At 38.0% G+C, this 12301-nt stretch overlaps 1 protein-coding gene across 4 annotated transcripts in view; it reads left to right on the forward strand.

Moving 5' to 3' along the window:
- Positions 1–326: 326 nt before the first annotated feature.
- The window catches only part of pcp4a (Purkinje cell protein 4a), a 31283-nt gene continuing 19308 nt past the window's right edge, over positions 327–12301 (forward strand). The window contains exon 1 of one of the 4 annotated variants that reach the window (XM_080867538.1): positions 327–532. In XM_080867538.1, the coding sequence (XP_080723664.1) occupies positions 437–532 (96 nt within the window). In that variant the 5' untranslated portion in view covers positions 327–436. The remainder of the gene's footprint in view (positions 533–12301) is intronic. The other 3 variants (XM_080867539.1, XM_080867541.1, XM_080867540.1) reach the window with 3 other exon arrangements.

The following is a 12301-nucleotide window of genomic DNA, read 5'->3' on the forward strand; positions in this document are numbered from 1 at the left end:
TGCTTTGTCTTCATGATGCAGAGTCACTACAATTGATATAAACTAATCAACTAAAATTGATATACATTTATAGACTGGAGATTAATACTAAAATTCAAATTGTTGAAATAGTTGAAAAGTTTAATCTTTTAGGTTTTAACAATTAATCAACATTAGCCAGAAAACATCGGAAATGTAAGACCACAGCGACTGGAACATGCAGTACTGGTTCGGGATTAACAGGAGCTTCACATCAAACTATCCAGTTTAGTAAACATATAATACATGAAAAAAAATGTGTTTGATGGCTTATTTTATTTTCAGCGGACCCGCAGAATCAGCAGATGGTGGAAGACGTGAAGGCTGCTCCTTAGTGTTGAGCTACAGACGAGGAGCCCATTGGCTTCATGGAAATGTGGTGAGGGGGGAGCGGGGCTTCCTGCGCTATAAAAGCGGAATGTGCGCGCGTGGAGAGGACGGTACCTTCAGTCAGTCGACCGGTGAGCATCACAGAAATCCACACGCAGACACGCACAGCGAAGCCATGAGTGAGGTAGGTTCTTCTTAGTAAATCGCTTTTTCCGCTTTGTGTTTGTACTTTGGCGTCAGAGACAACTGATATTCCGGACTTGGTATAAAGTTATAAGAGCAGAGCTGCAGATTCAAATAATAATAACATTTAACCCTCGCTTTGTCCAACACTCTTGCCGCTGAGATAATCGATATTCAACTTTGGTGTAGAGCCATAAAAATAACATGCACACATGTTTAACATGAAGAATGAGCTCAGTGTGCGCTTTTACTGGTGTCAAGCCAGCCTCCAATTCGAGACTTGCAGTCAAGCCAGCCTCCAGTTTGTTTTACGTTCCCTGTGTATTCAAAGTATTACGGGAATGGATGTGGAAACCGGATTTCAAAATAAAAGCCAACTTCGAGTGAATTAACAGATATGTTAAGAACATAATAACATATAATTTAGGCTCTTTTTTTTTTTTACAAACTCTAATGTTAGATCTATATGACACAGCCTTGTACCCTAATTGTGCCCTGTCACTATCAAGGCCATCTTATTTTGGATTTCAAAGTAAAAGCCCTGTGAATCTTCATTTTTGAACTACTCTTTCAATGACTTAATAATGCTCTTAAAAGCAAAAGTCGTATTTCCAAATACTATTTGAACTTTATATCAACACTTTCCAACCACAGTCTTTTTACAGTGATACCATATCAATATCAAGTCAGTCTGATTTTGCCTTTCATAGTAATGGCCCTTTGAAATTGTCCATAATTGACTTAATCTTCTAACGATTCAAAATGCTCTAAAATGAAAAATTCTTGTTTCCACAGGGTAATTCCACCTTAGATCAACAGTATACAGCCCCACAGTGATACCATATCAATATCAAGTCATTCTGATTATGCCTTCCAAAATAAAAGCCTTTTTAAATTGTCCATAATTGACCTAACTTTCAGTGATTTCAAAATGTTTTAAAATGGAAATTTCCTGTTTCCACAGGGTAATTCCACTCCAGATCAACAGTATACAACCTCACGATGTTACCATATCAATATCAAGACATTCTGATATTGCTTTAAAAAATAAAAGCATTTTCAAACTGCCCATATCTGAGTTGCTCCTGGAACAATTTCAAAATGCTCTAAAATGGAAATTTCCTGTTTCCACAGGGTAATTCCACTTTAGATCAACAGTATACAGCCCCACAGTGATACCATATTAATATCAAGTCATTCTGATTTTGCCTTCCAAAGTAAAAGCCTTTTCAAATTGTCCACAATTGACCTAACTTTCAGTGATTTCAAAATGCTCTAAAATGGAAATTTCGTGTTTCCACAGGATAATTCCACTCCAGATCAACAGTATACAGCCCCACAGTGATACCATATTAATATCAAGTCATTCTGATTATGCCTTCCAAAATAAAAGACTTTTCAAATTGCCAAGATACGACCTACTCTTTTAAAGATTTCAAAATGCTCTAAAAGTGAAAATTGCTGTTTCCACAGGATAATTTCACTTTAGGTCAACAGTATACAACCTGACGATGTTACCACATCAATATCAAGTCATTCTGATTTTGCTTTCAAAAATAAAAGCATTTTCAAAATGCCCATATCTGACTTGATCCTGGAACAATTTCAAAATGCTCTAAAATGGAAAATTCCTGTTTCCACAGGGTAATTTCACTTTAGGTCAACAGTATACAACCTCACGATGTTACCATATCAATTTCAAGTAATTCTGATTATGCCTTCCAAAATAATGGCCTGTTGAAAATGCCCATAATTTACCTAACTTTCAGTGATTTCAGAATGCTCTAAAAAGGAAGATTTCAGTTTCCACAGAGTAATTCCACTTTAGATCAACAGTATACAACCTCACGATGTTACCATGTCAATTTCAAGTCAGTCTGATTTTGCTTTTCAAAATAAAAGCTTTTTCAATTTGCCCATATATGACTTACTCTTGGAGCGAATTCAAAATGCTCTAAGATGGAAAATTGCTGTTTCCACAGCATAATTCCACTTTAGATCAATAGTATCCAACCCCACAGTGATACCATATCAATATCAAATCAGTCTGATGTTGCCTTCCAAAATAAAAGACTTTTCAAATTGCCGATATACGACCTACTCTTTTAAAGAATTCAGAACGCTCTAAAAATGAAACTTGCTCTTTCCACAGGATGAATCCATGTTAGATCAAAAGTGTACATCCACACCATGGTACTACTTCAATTTCAAGTCATTCTGATTTTGCCTTCCAAAATAATGGCCTGTTGAAAATGCCAACAACTTACCTAACTTTCAGTGATTTCGGAATGCTCTAAAAAGGAAATTTTCTGTTTCCACAGAATAATTTCACTTTAAATCAACAGTATACAACCCCACAGAGATACGATGTTAAGATCAAGTCACTCTGATTTTGCCTTCCAAAATAAAAGTATTTTCAAATTGCCCGTAGACGACCTACTCGTTTAACGATTTCAAAATGCTCTTAAATTGAAAGATGCTGTTTCCACAGGATAATAGATGTCATGGTTGGTTTGCAAGCTGTTTTGTAATTTCTTTATTTAGAATGACATCTTTCCACAGACTTAAAATATAAACGTACTATCAATTACAACCTAGTGGCAATTTCAGCTTCCTTTTACATCATCTTTATGATTCAATTCTGTCATAATCAATTGAGTCTGATTTTGCTTTTCAAAATGAAAACCCAATATGTGTTGAAACAGCAATTTTCATTTTTAAAACATTCTGAAATAATTGAAAGAGTATATCACATATGGACAAATTCGACGGGCCATTAATTTGAAAGGCGAAATCAGACCAACATGAAATTTACATGGTTTTACTGTCGGGTTGGATACTGTTGATCTAAAGTGGAATTATCCTGTGGAAACAGCATCTTTCAATTTAAGAGCATTTTGAAATCGTTAAACGAGTAGGTCGTCTACGGGCAATTTGAAAATACTTTTATTTTGGAAGGCAAAATCAGAGTGACTTGATCTTAACATCGTATCTCTGTGGGGTTGTATACTGTTGATTTAAAGTGAAATTATTCTGTGGAAACAGAAAATTTCCTTTTTAGAGCATTCCGAAATCACTGAAAGTTAGGTAAGTTGTTGGCATTTTCAACAGGCCATTATTTTGGAAGGCAAAATCAGAATTACTTGAAATTGATATGGTAACATCGTGAGGTTGTATACTGTTGACCTAAAGTGAAATTATCCTGTGGAAACAGCAATTTTCACTTTTAGAGCATTTTGAAATCTTTAAAAGAGTAGGTCGTATCTTGGCAATTTGAAAAGTCTTTTATTTTGGAAGGCATAATCAGAATGACTTGATATTGATATGGTATCACTGTGGGGCTGTATACTGTTGATCTAAGGTGGAATTACCCTGTGGAAACAGGAATTTTCCTTTTTAGAGCATTTTGAAATCACTGAAAGTTAGGTCAATTGTGGACAATTTGAAAAGGCTTTTACTTTGGAAGGCAAAATCAGAATGACTTGACATTGATATGGTATCACTGTGGGGCTGTATACTGTTGATCTAAAGTGGAATTACCCTGTGGAAACAGGAAATTTCCATTTTAGAGCATTTTGAAATCACTGAAAGTTAGGTCAATTATGGACAATTTGAAAAGGCTTTTATTTTTGAGAGCAAAATCAGAATGACTTGATATTGATATGGTATCACTGTGGGGCTGTATACTGTTGATCTAAAGTGGAATTACCCTGTGGAAACAGGAATGTGCCATTTTAGAGCATTTTGAAATTGTTCCAGGAGCAACTCAGATATGGGCAGTTTGAAAATGCTTTTATTTTTTAAAGCAATATCAGAATGTCTTGATATTGATATGGTAACATCGTGAGGTTGTATACTGTTGATCTGGAGTGGAATTACCCTGTGGAAACAGGAAATTTCCATTTTAAAACATTTTGAAATCACTGAAAGTTAGGTCAATTATGGACAATTTAAAAAGGCTTTTATTTTGGAAGGCATAATCAGAATGACTTGATATTGATATGGTATCACTGTGGGGCTGTATACTGTTGATCTAAGGTGGAATTACCCTGTGGAAACAAGAATTTTTCATTTTAGAGCATTTTGAATCGTTAGAAGATTAAGTCAATTATGGACAATTTCAAAGGGCCATTACTATGAAAGGCAAAATCAGACTGACTTGATATTGATATGGTATCACTGTAAAAAGACTGTGGTTGGAAAGTGTTGATATAAAGTTCAAATAGTATTTGGAAATACGACTTTTGCTTTTAAGAGCATTATTAAGTCATTGAAAGAGTAGTTCAAAAATGAAGATTCACAGGGCTTTTACTTTGAAATCCAAAATAAGATGGCCTTGATAGTGACAGGGCACAATTAGGGTACAAGGCTGTGTCATATAGATCTAACATTAGAGTTTGTAAAAAAAAAAAAAAAAAGAGCCTAAATTATATGTTATTATGTTCTTAACATATCTGTTAATTCACTCGAAGTTGGCTTTTATTTTGAAATCCGGTTTCCACATCCATTCCCGTAATACTTTGAATACACAGGGAACGTAAAACAAACTGGAGGCTGGCTTGACTGCAAGTCTCGAATTGGAGGCTGGCTTGACACAAGTGCGCTTTTCTCGATTTTTCCACACATTCCTACATTTTACGCAAAAAAGCGATAAGCGATAGTGTTACAGTGAGTCACAGCCTAGATGAATATTGCTTCTGTTGTCATGACTGGAACTGATGTGCAGCTACCAGGCAGACTCTCAGCATACGTGATGGGATTTTTGCAGCTCTGATGATCTTAATCACTTCACAAACTTAAAATGACAGCCAGCACAGTCAGGTTGTTTGAGCCACTCCTCAAACCGCTGAACTGTGTGTGTGTGTGTGTGTGTGTGTGTGTGTGTGTGTGTGTTGAAGTTTTACTGGTGAATATGGCTACCAGTGACATTTCAGGCAGCATTGACCTACACAGTTAGTCTAATCACACAACTATTCAGATGTGATAGAAGAAGCCAGTCTGATAATGTCAGAGTGGAGATTAGAAGTAAGAGTGTTCACTGGCAGGGTAAGTCCTGTTGTTTCTGAATTATTCAAGGATAGCTGGGAACCCAGGGAAATAAAACATTCCTTGAGCATTCACAAGGAGCCAAGGCTCCAACAAGACCGCTCGTTCAACCCAAGAACCTGGACTGACTAAAACCATATAATACAAGGCTACTTTTAACCTGTCTCTAGCTCTGAGTCCACTGTTGGGCTTTATTATGCAGTAATTTTGTCACTCGATTAGTGCTTCCAGTGTATGTAAATTGTGATGAACACCAGCTGTCTCTACCTTATGAATCTTTTATTGGAGACTTGTTATGTCTTTTTGTTCACTCACATACACACATACACAAACTCACTGACTTCTCTCTTCCCCTCCTGTGTGCTGCTTACAGAGTGAAGTTAAAGTCCAATAAATAAGTTATTATTACACAAAGGAAAAGTCATGAAATAAAATTGCATAGCGCATGTCTGTGATGGATTCTTGTGTCTTTAAAAACAGCAAGGCCAGGGCAGGAATCTGTTGCTCTGAATGAATAATTAAATGCAAATCAGTGGTGGGCTCCATTTACCTTTAAACACTGCTCTTCTAGCTCTTTTTTATTGCGCTCAGAATCCCACACAGTTTTAATGCTCGTCAAGATAACCGGCATTCCCACCAGAAGCAGAGAAGACTCACATCACTATAGAATCATTAACAACAACAACAAACTTTATTTATATAGCACTTTAAAAAACAGTGGTATGCCAAAGTTAACATACAAGAGGGTCAGATATAAGTAATAGAGACAGATGAAGGCCATGGCAAGTACCATGTATGCTCGCAGGTTGATGGCATTAAAAACACAGAAACAAAAGAAATACAAATAAAAGCATAATAGAACAATATGTGCAAAGGATAAAAGAGTCAAGAAAAATTTAAAAATAATTTAAAGTTAAGAATAGAACTAAAGTAGCAGCAAGCATTAACTGGTAGAAAAGGCTAAGTTAAATAAACAGGTTTTAACCGCGATTTGAAGGATTGAATGGAATCGGACTCACGGATAGTAATGGGGAGGTTATTTCACAAATTGGGTGCAGCCAAGGCAAATGCGCGGTCACCTGTAGTCTTCAGCCGGGATCTCAGCTGTACTAAAAGTGACTGGGAAGATGATCTGAGTACCCCAGCACGGGTGTATGATCTAAGTAGTTCAATTAAGTTGTCTAGACAATGGGGGAGACCTTTATCAAAAACACGGAGACTTATTTCTCTAGGGACACTTGATCTTACCACCTAAAGCAAGTACAGGCAGTGCATATAAGCAATAAATATGCCTATAAACACTGTGTAACTGCATTACAGCAATCTACCGAGGCTAAATCCTGTTTCAAAGCCAGACAGCACTCTACACCAGCCAACCTACTGCCTGGATTGGTAGTGTTTTAAAAATCAATGCATGTATCACTGTCGTATTAAGCCTTACACTGTGCTATGATTCATGAAAAAAAAAGGCCATAAGTGATCCCCTGCTGTATTGTTCAGGCTCGGACTGATTCATCTTTGGCAGTGTCCACAAACATCAGGCAGTCTGAGGCTCCTGTCGAGAAAGTGGCTTAAATGTGCTGCCTGTCACCATAGTGATGAACAATTCTGCATTTCCAGCCAGTAAGAGGCTTTGAAATTACATTAGCAGCATTTTAGGCTGGTGAGGACTGCATTGCTGATGTTTATGTTGCATATTATCCATAAATCTCTCAACATTTTGTTTCTCAAACTCAACCAATGTGTCTGAACTCGGCATCATCTTCTTATTTAAAGCTACATAAAATAGAAACTTTCATTTAGTTGCTAGTTGCTGTGTACGTGTCTAATGGGAATTTTCCAGTGTAAGTAACCTAGTGTCGCTTGTAGTTGCTGTTGTGCTGTTTCGAGTTTTAGTCCTTTTTTTGTTTGCTTAAGCCTCCGGTTGTTGAACAAAAATTTAATTAGATGGCTCTCAGTGGAGAGGTTTCAGCCAGCTGTTTGTGGTTGCCAAGATATGTCCGTTCCACTTTTCAGATTTCCAGCTAAAGATAATGACTCCTTGTGTAGCCCAGTTTCTCACCTGGAGATTTGCCTACAATACCCAGCCCCGTGGTGGTTCAGGGGGAAAAGTGCCAGCCATGCAAAAGCGACTGCTGTTGGTCATGTTACATCTCCTCCCTTTTGTGTGATTAGTAGAAGTACATTGAAAGTACAGTGTGTACAGTAGGCTGCTGCACAGGGCAGATCCATGTAAGAGAGAGAAAAACACATCTGGATTGGTCACATAGCTACTGGATAACTGTAAAAAAAAATCTCCTCTAACAACAATTTGTGATTTCTGTATTAACTTGGTTACATCTTTAATGATTTTTCCTGTTTCAGTCACTGAGGGCAGTGAGGATGCCGCTGCCCGGTGCTTCTTTGGTTACATGCAGACTGTAGCGGCTTTACACCTGGGTCATGTTTTCATTTATAAAGGTATACGACCTCTATTTTGGTGACATACTGCCAGTGACCCCTTCTCAAGAAGCAAGTGAGCAGTCAGATGGTGTATATACAGTTTAACCAGATAAACCACTGTTGAGGTAAAACTCAAATTTACCATGAAAATCCTAAGTTCTTTATTATTATAGTAAATATCAATTTTCTTTTACTTTTCCGAGGATCTGTTGTGAGCTGAGTGGCGGCCTAGAGCTCTTCCATCTTCCCATCACTCTATCTCTAACTCCAGACACCTTTTGAAGGAAACTCATTTCCACCACATGTATCCCCAAGCTCATTCTTTAAGTTACTGCCCACAATACGTAGTAATGTAGATCAATGAGTAAATTGCTTCACCTTCAAGCAACAGACTGGTACTATCTGTTACTGTGCTCCAGATCTCTCCCTCTACTTTGCTCTCTTCCTACTCATGAACTCCTCCCTAAACGTGAGCAGGTAAGCCATTGTTTTATGGCTGAGAGGCATGGCCATTGGACTTAATGGTGCTAATTCTCCCAGCCACTTAGCACTGGGCCACAGATGTAGCCTTAGTCTATGTCCAAACTTGGTATATCCGCAGTTATTGAGTAGTTGTCCTGTTATTAATGCTTGTAGAACAATAAAACTGTAGTGAAATTGTTTAATATCAGAAAAAATAAAGGAATATGATGATTTCATATGTGTTGTTCTCTTATCTGGAACATAACCTGCTGTGGAGCAGGTTTCCAGCTACCATGGCAACATATTCTAGTAAGAAGTGAACCACCTTTGTTGTACAGAAAACCCAGAGTTTACCCTGAAGATTTCTGGATAAGATGAAATACTGCTTTGTAGTACAGGCCTCTGATGGCAAGGTCCAACACCCACCAGGAACATGTCTCTTTTTGCAACATGAGCTAAGTTATCACTGTGATAGTACAACTACTGAATGGATTGCATTAAATTATCCATCCATTTTCTGCTGCTTATCTAATTCAGGGTCACGGGGGAGTTGGAGCCTGTCTCAGCTGACATAGACCATGGACAGATCGCTGTGGCTAACACAGAAGGACAGACAAGCATTCAAACTCACACCGATGGCCAAGTTAGAATCACCGATTAACCAACCCTTATGGTGGTACCCAGAGAGCCCCCACAAAAAGAACATGCAAACTGCACACAGAAAGGCCCCGGCCAGATGATCAGTTCAAACCCAGGACCCAGTGCTAATCACACCCCTAACCGGTGGCCTGCACTGAGTTAATCTGGAATAAATAATGCCATTTGCAATTGAGTGTTCAGACTTTGTTGTGGTAAATAAAGTAACTTTTAGGACAGTGATGTGGTCTTCCTCACCCTGGCGCTAACTACAGAGACTGACGTTACTGCATTCAGGCAGTAGTCTCAGACGTTCACTTTTATCACCTTTTTGACTTCTCGGTGCACAGTGTTGGTAGCACAATGGTGAAGTCATTAGCAAAGTTGTCACACAGAATGGAGATGCAGGGGAATTTTTTATTAATCCTTTATTTATCCAGGTAAAAAAATCTCATTGAGATTAAAAATCTCATTTCCAAGAGAGACCTGGCAACAGGAATAAAGTTTTCCTCTCCAGGGACTCCAGTTTCCTCTGGAATTACACTTTTTTCTGGAAAACAGACAGGTGGTGATTTCATATGTGTTGATCTCTTATCTGGAATATGTTAGGTTCTGGTGAGAGAGACTGAGTGGCTGTCTGTCTGTGATGGACTGGTGACAGCTGTGACTGTGAATCGGACATGAACAGATAGATTTTTTTAAATTATTGGTGGACAATGTCATGATGCACTGCACAATAATAACCACGAGGAAGATGGACAAAGCCACACAACTGAGACTCACAATGCAATAAAACAGATTCAGCCCTGGTGTCAAATTGTGCAGCAGCTTTTAGTGGACACCTCCACCTGCTAAAAGCTAGTGTCAACAAGACTGTACTCAGATGTGGAAATCTGATTTTCTTGTAATGTCTCTGTGATTCTGCTGCAGGTTAATCGAGCTGTGCTTAAATGCTGCTTGACATTACAGTTTTTTTAGGATTTGACTAGCCTTTTAAATCAAAGTCATTTTCATTGTGATGATTCACTTTAAGCATGTTGTTGCGTGTGGGCTGTGGCGTGTACAGTGTGTGGATGATTAAATGGCAATTTCTTAGTCATCTGTTAAAAATCTGCTTGAAAATGTAATTATTGAAAGATGGCCACAAGGCCATATTAATGGGGATATCCTGTTTTGTCCTTCAATCAGTGCATCGACATTTAAGTGGTCTCCTGTTGTGTTCACCTACCTCATACTTTAATTATATTGAGAGTGGTGGCTATCATGGCTGCTTGGCAAAGCATTTAGTTTCATCATCCAAAGTGGACTAGAGCCTTTTTTATTAAATTAATGAGATAAGAGTGTTAGAAGTTGCTGATCAGTGTAAAAAGGACAGCAAGCTGAGTGGGGGAAAGCGTTCAGGGATAGATTTTCCTTAAAACTCCTTTTTGCTGACTGAAGATGAGGTGATAGAGATGTGGACTAAAGTGATGATTAGAGGAAAAAATCTCTGCAACTGGGAGAAAATGTTCAAATAAATTTTGACTGAAATATTGTTGATTCCATGTGATGTTTTTTTCTTGCTCATTGACCATAAATGTCAATTTCTGGTCATTTCAATCTCCAATTCTCTAAATGAGATGCACACACTAACCCTAATCCTGCTTTAAACAGTGAACAGAGATTACACTAAAGTAATTTGGTGGCATTCCTGGTTTCTGCACATGGAAAATGACAAACAGCAGCGGGGGAAGAGTGGGATGAGTAAGGCCAATGTGGGAAAAAATAAAACTGACTGCGGTTAAATGACCAAGATGGGATTTGTAGGGAACCTTGCAGATGTACAGGTTTACTCCAAGGTTCCCAAAATGCCATTCATCACTTCTCTGGGGAACTACAAATAATCTTTTATAGGAAGAACTCATACTGTGCTATAATTCGCTTGTGGCCATTGCCTGACATAAAATGCAAAGCCACCCTGAATTGAAAGCGAAATCCTAATTTATTTATCAAGTTATAAAACCATCACATCAACCACATTATGCCCCTTGGAGATTCTTGACTTTCCAGTCTCCAGTAGTGGTATTACCTTTCCCTGAATGAGAACAGTAAACGACTCTCTTAACCTTTATGTGTAAATCAGAATCAGCAAATGACCTTTAACTGTTAAACCGATATGAGCTTCATTCATCTGTTTGTTAGTTTGTTTATTTTTTACTAAAATGGTTTGCCACACCACTTAGCAGTTCATATCATAACAGCATCATCCATTTGGGAGAAAGTACCGACAGAAGCGGAGTGTTTTTAAATTCCACTGGGATATTTCTGGCATACAGGATGGAAGAACGTGAGCTGGCTCTAATCTCTGTAGGTTTCTGGAGATACATTATAGTCATTCTGTGCAACAGTGCAGCACATTGTTGCTTATTATTGTTTTAAATTATGTATTCAGTGTTTACAACTGCTTTTTTTTAAGACTATGAGTATAGTTTTTAATGCACACTCTGCCTAATGCATACTAATGCTCTTTGGGAAAACCATGCTGATCTTTTATTACTTTTACTTGAATGACTCCGGCTGGAAAATACTGCACACTGCTCCTTCCATATATTGAAAATATGCTGTTTTAGATGTTTATGTGAGATAGACACTTTCAGTTGAGTTTGAGGGGTTTAATGAATCAGTACTTTTCAGTGCAGAGAGGTCTATTAACACATAGTGAGTGAAAGTAAAGTGACTGAAGAAGACATGAAATGCATCATGGGAATCCCCCGGCAGCCTACACCTATTGCAGCATAACTAAAGGAGGATTCAGGGTCACCTGCTCCAGCCATAACTATATGCTTTAGCAAAAAGGAAAGTTTGAAGCCTAATCTTGAAAGTAGAGATAGTGTCTGTCTCCCAAATCCAAATTGGAAGATGGTTCCACAGAAGAGGGGCCTGAAAACTTACAGATTATCATGCTACAGAAACAGAAACAGAGGGAGGCTGACAAATGGCAGTGAGGATGATGGGTGGCATATTTATTTATCTACAGAAGAATTAAAGTGAATGAAAAATGTAGCTGATATATTAGCAAAACAACTGGTTAAACTTTGTTTATTTGGTCAACCGAGTGATTCAGATGTTAATCTGAAAGTGCTGCTGAAGTATGCATTCAGTTCAGTTCAATTCAATCCAATTCAATAAATCACAACAACAGTTG

This window comes from Rhamphochromis sp. 'chilingali' (genome assembly GCF_963969265.1).
Source record: "Rhamphochromis sp. 'chilingali' genome assembly, chromosome: 19".
In the NCBI taxonomy this organism is placed as follows: Eukaryota; Metazoa; Chordata; class Actinopteri; order Cichliformes; family Cichlidae; genus Rhamphochromis; species Rhamphochromis sp. 'chilingali'.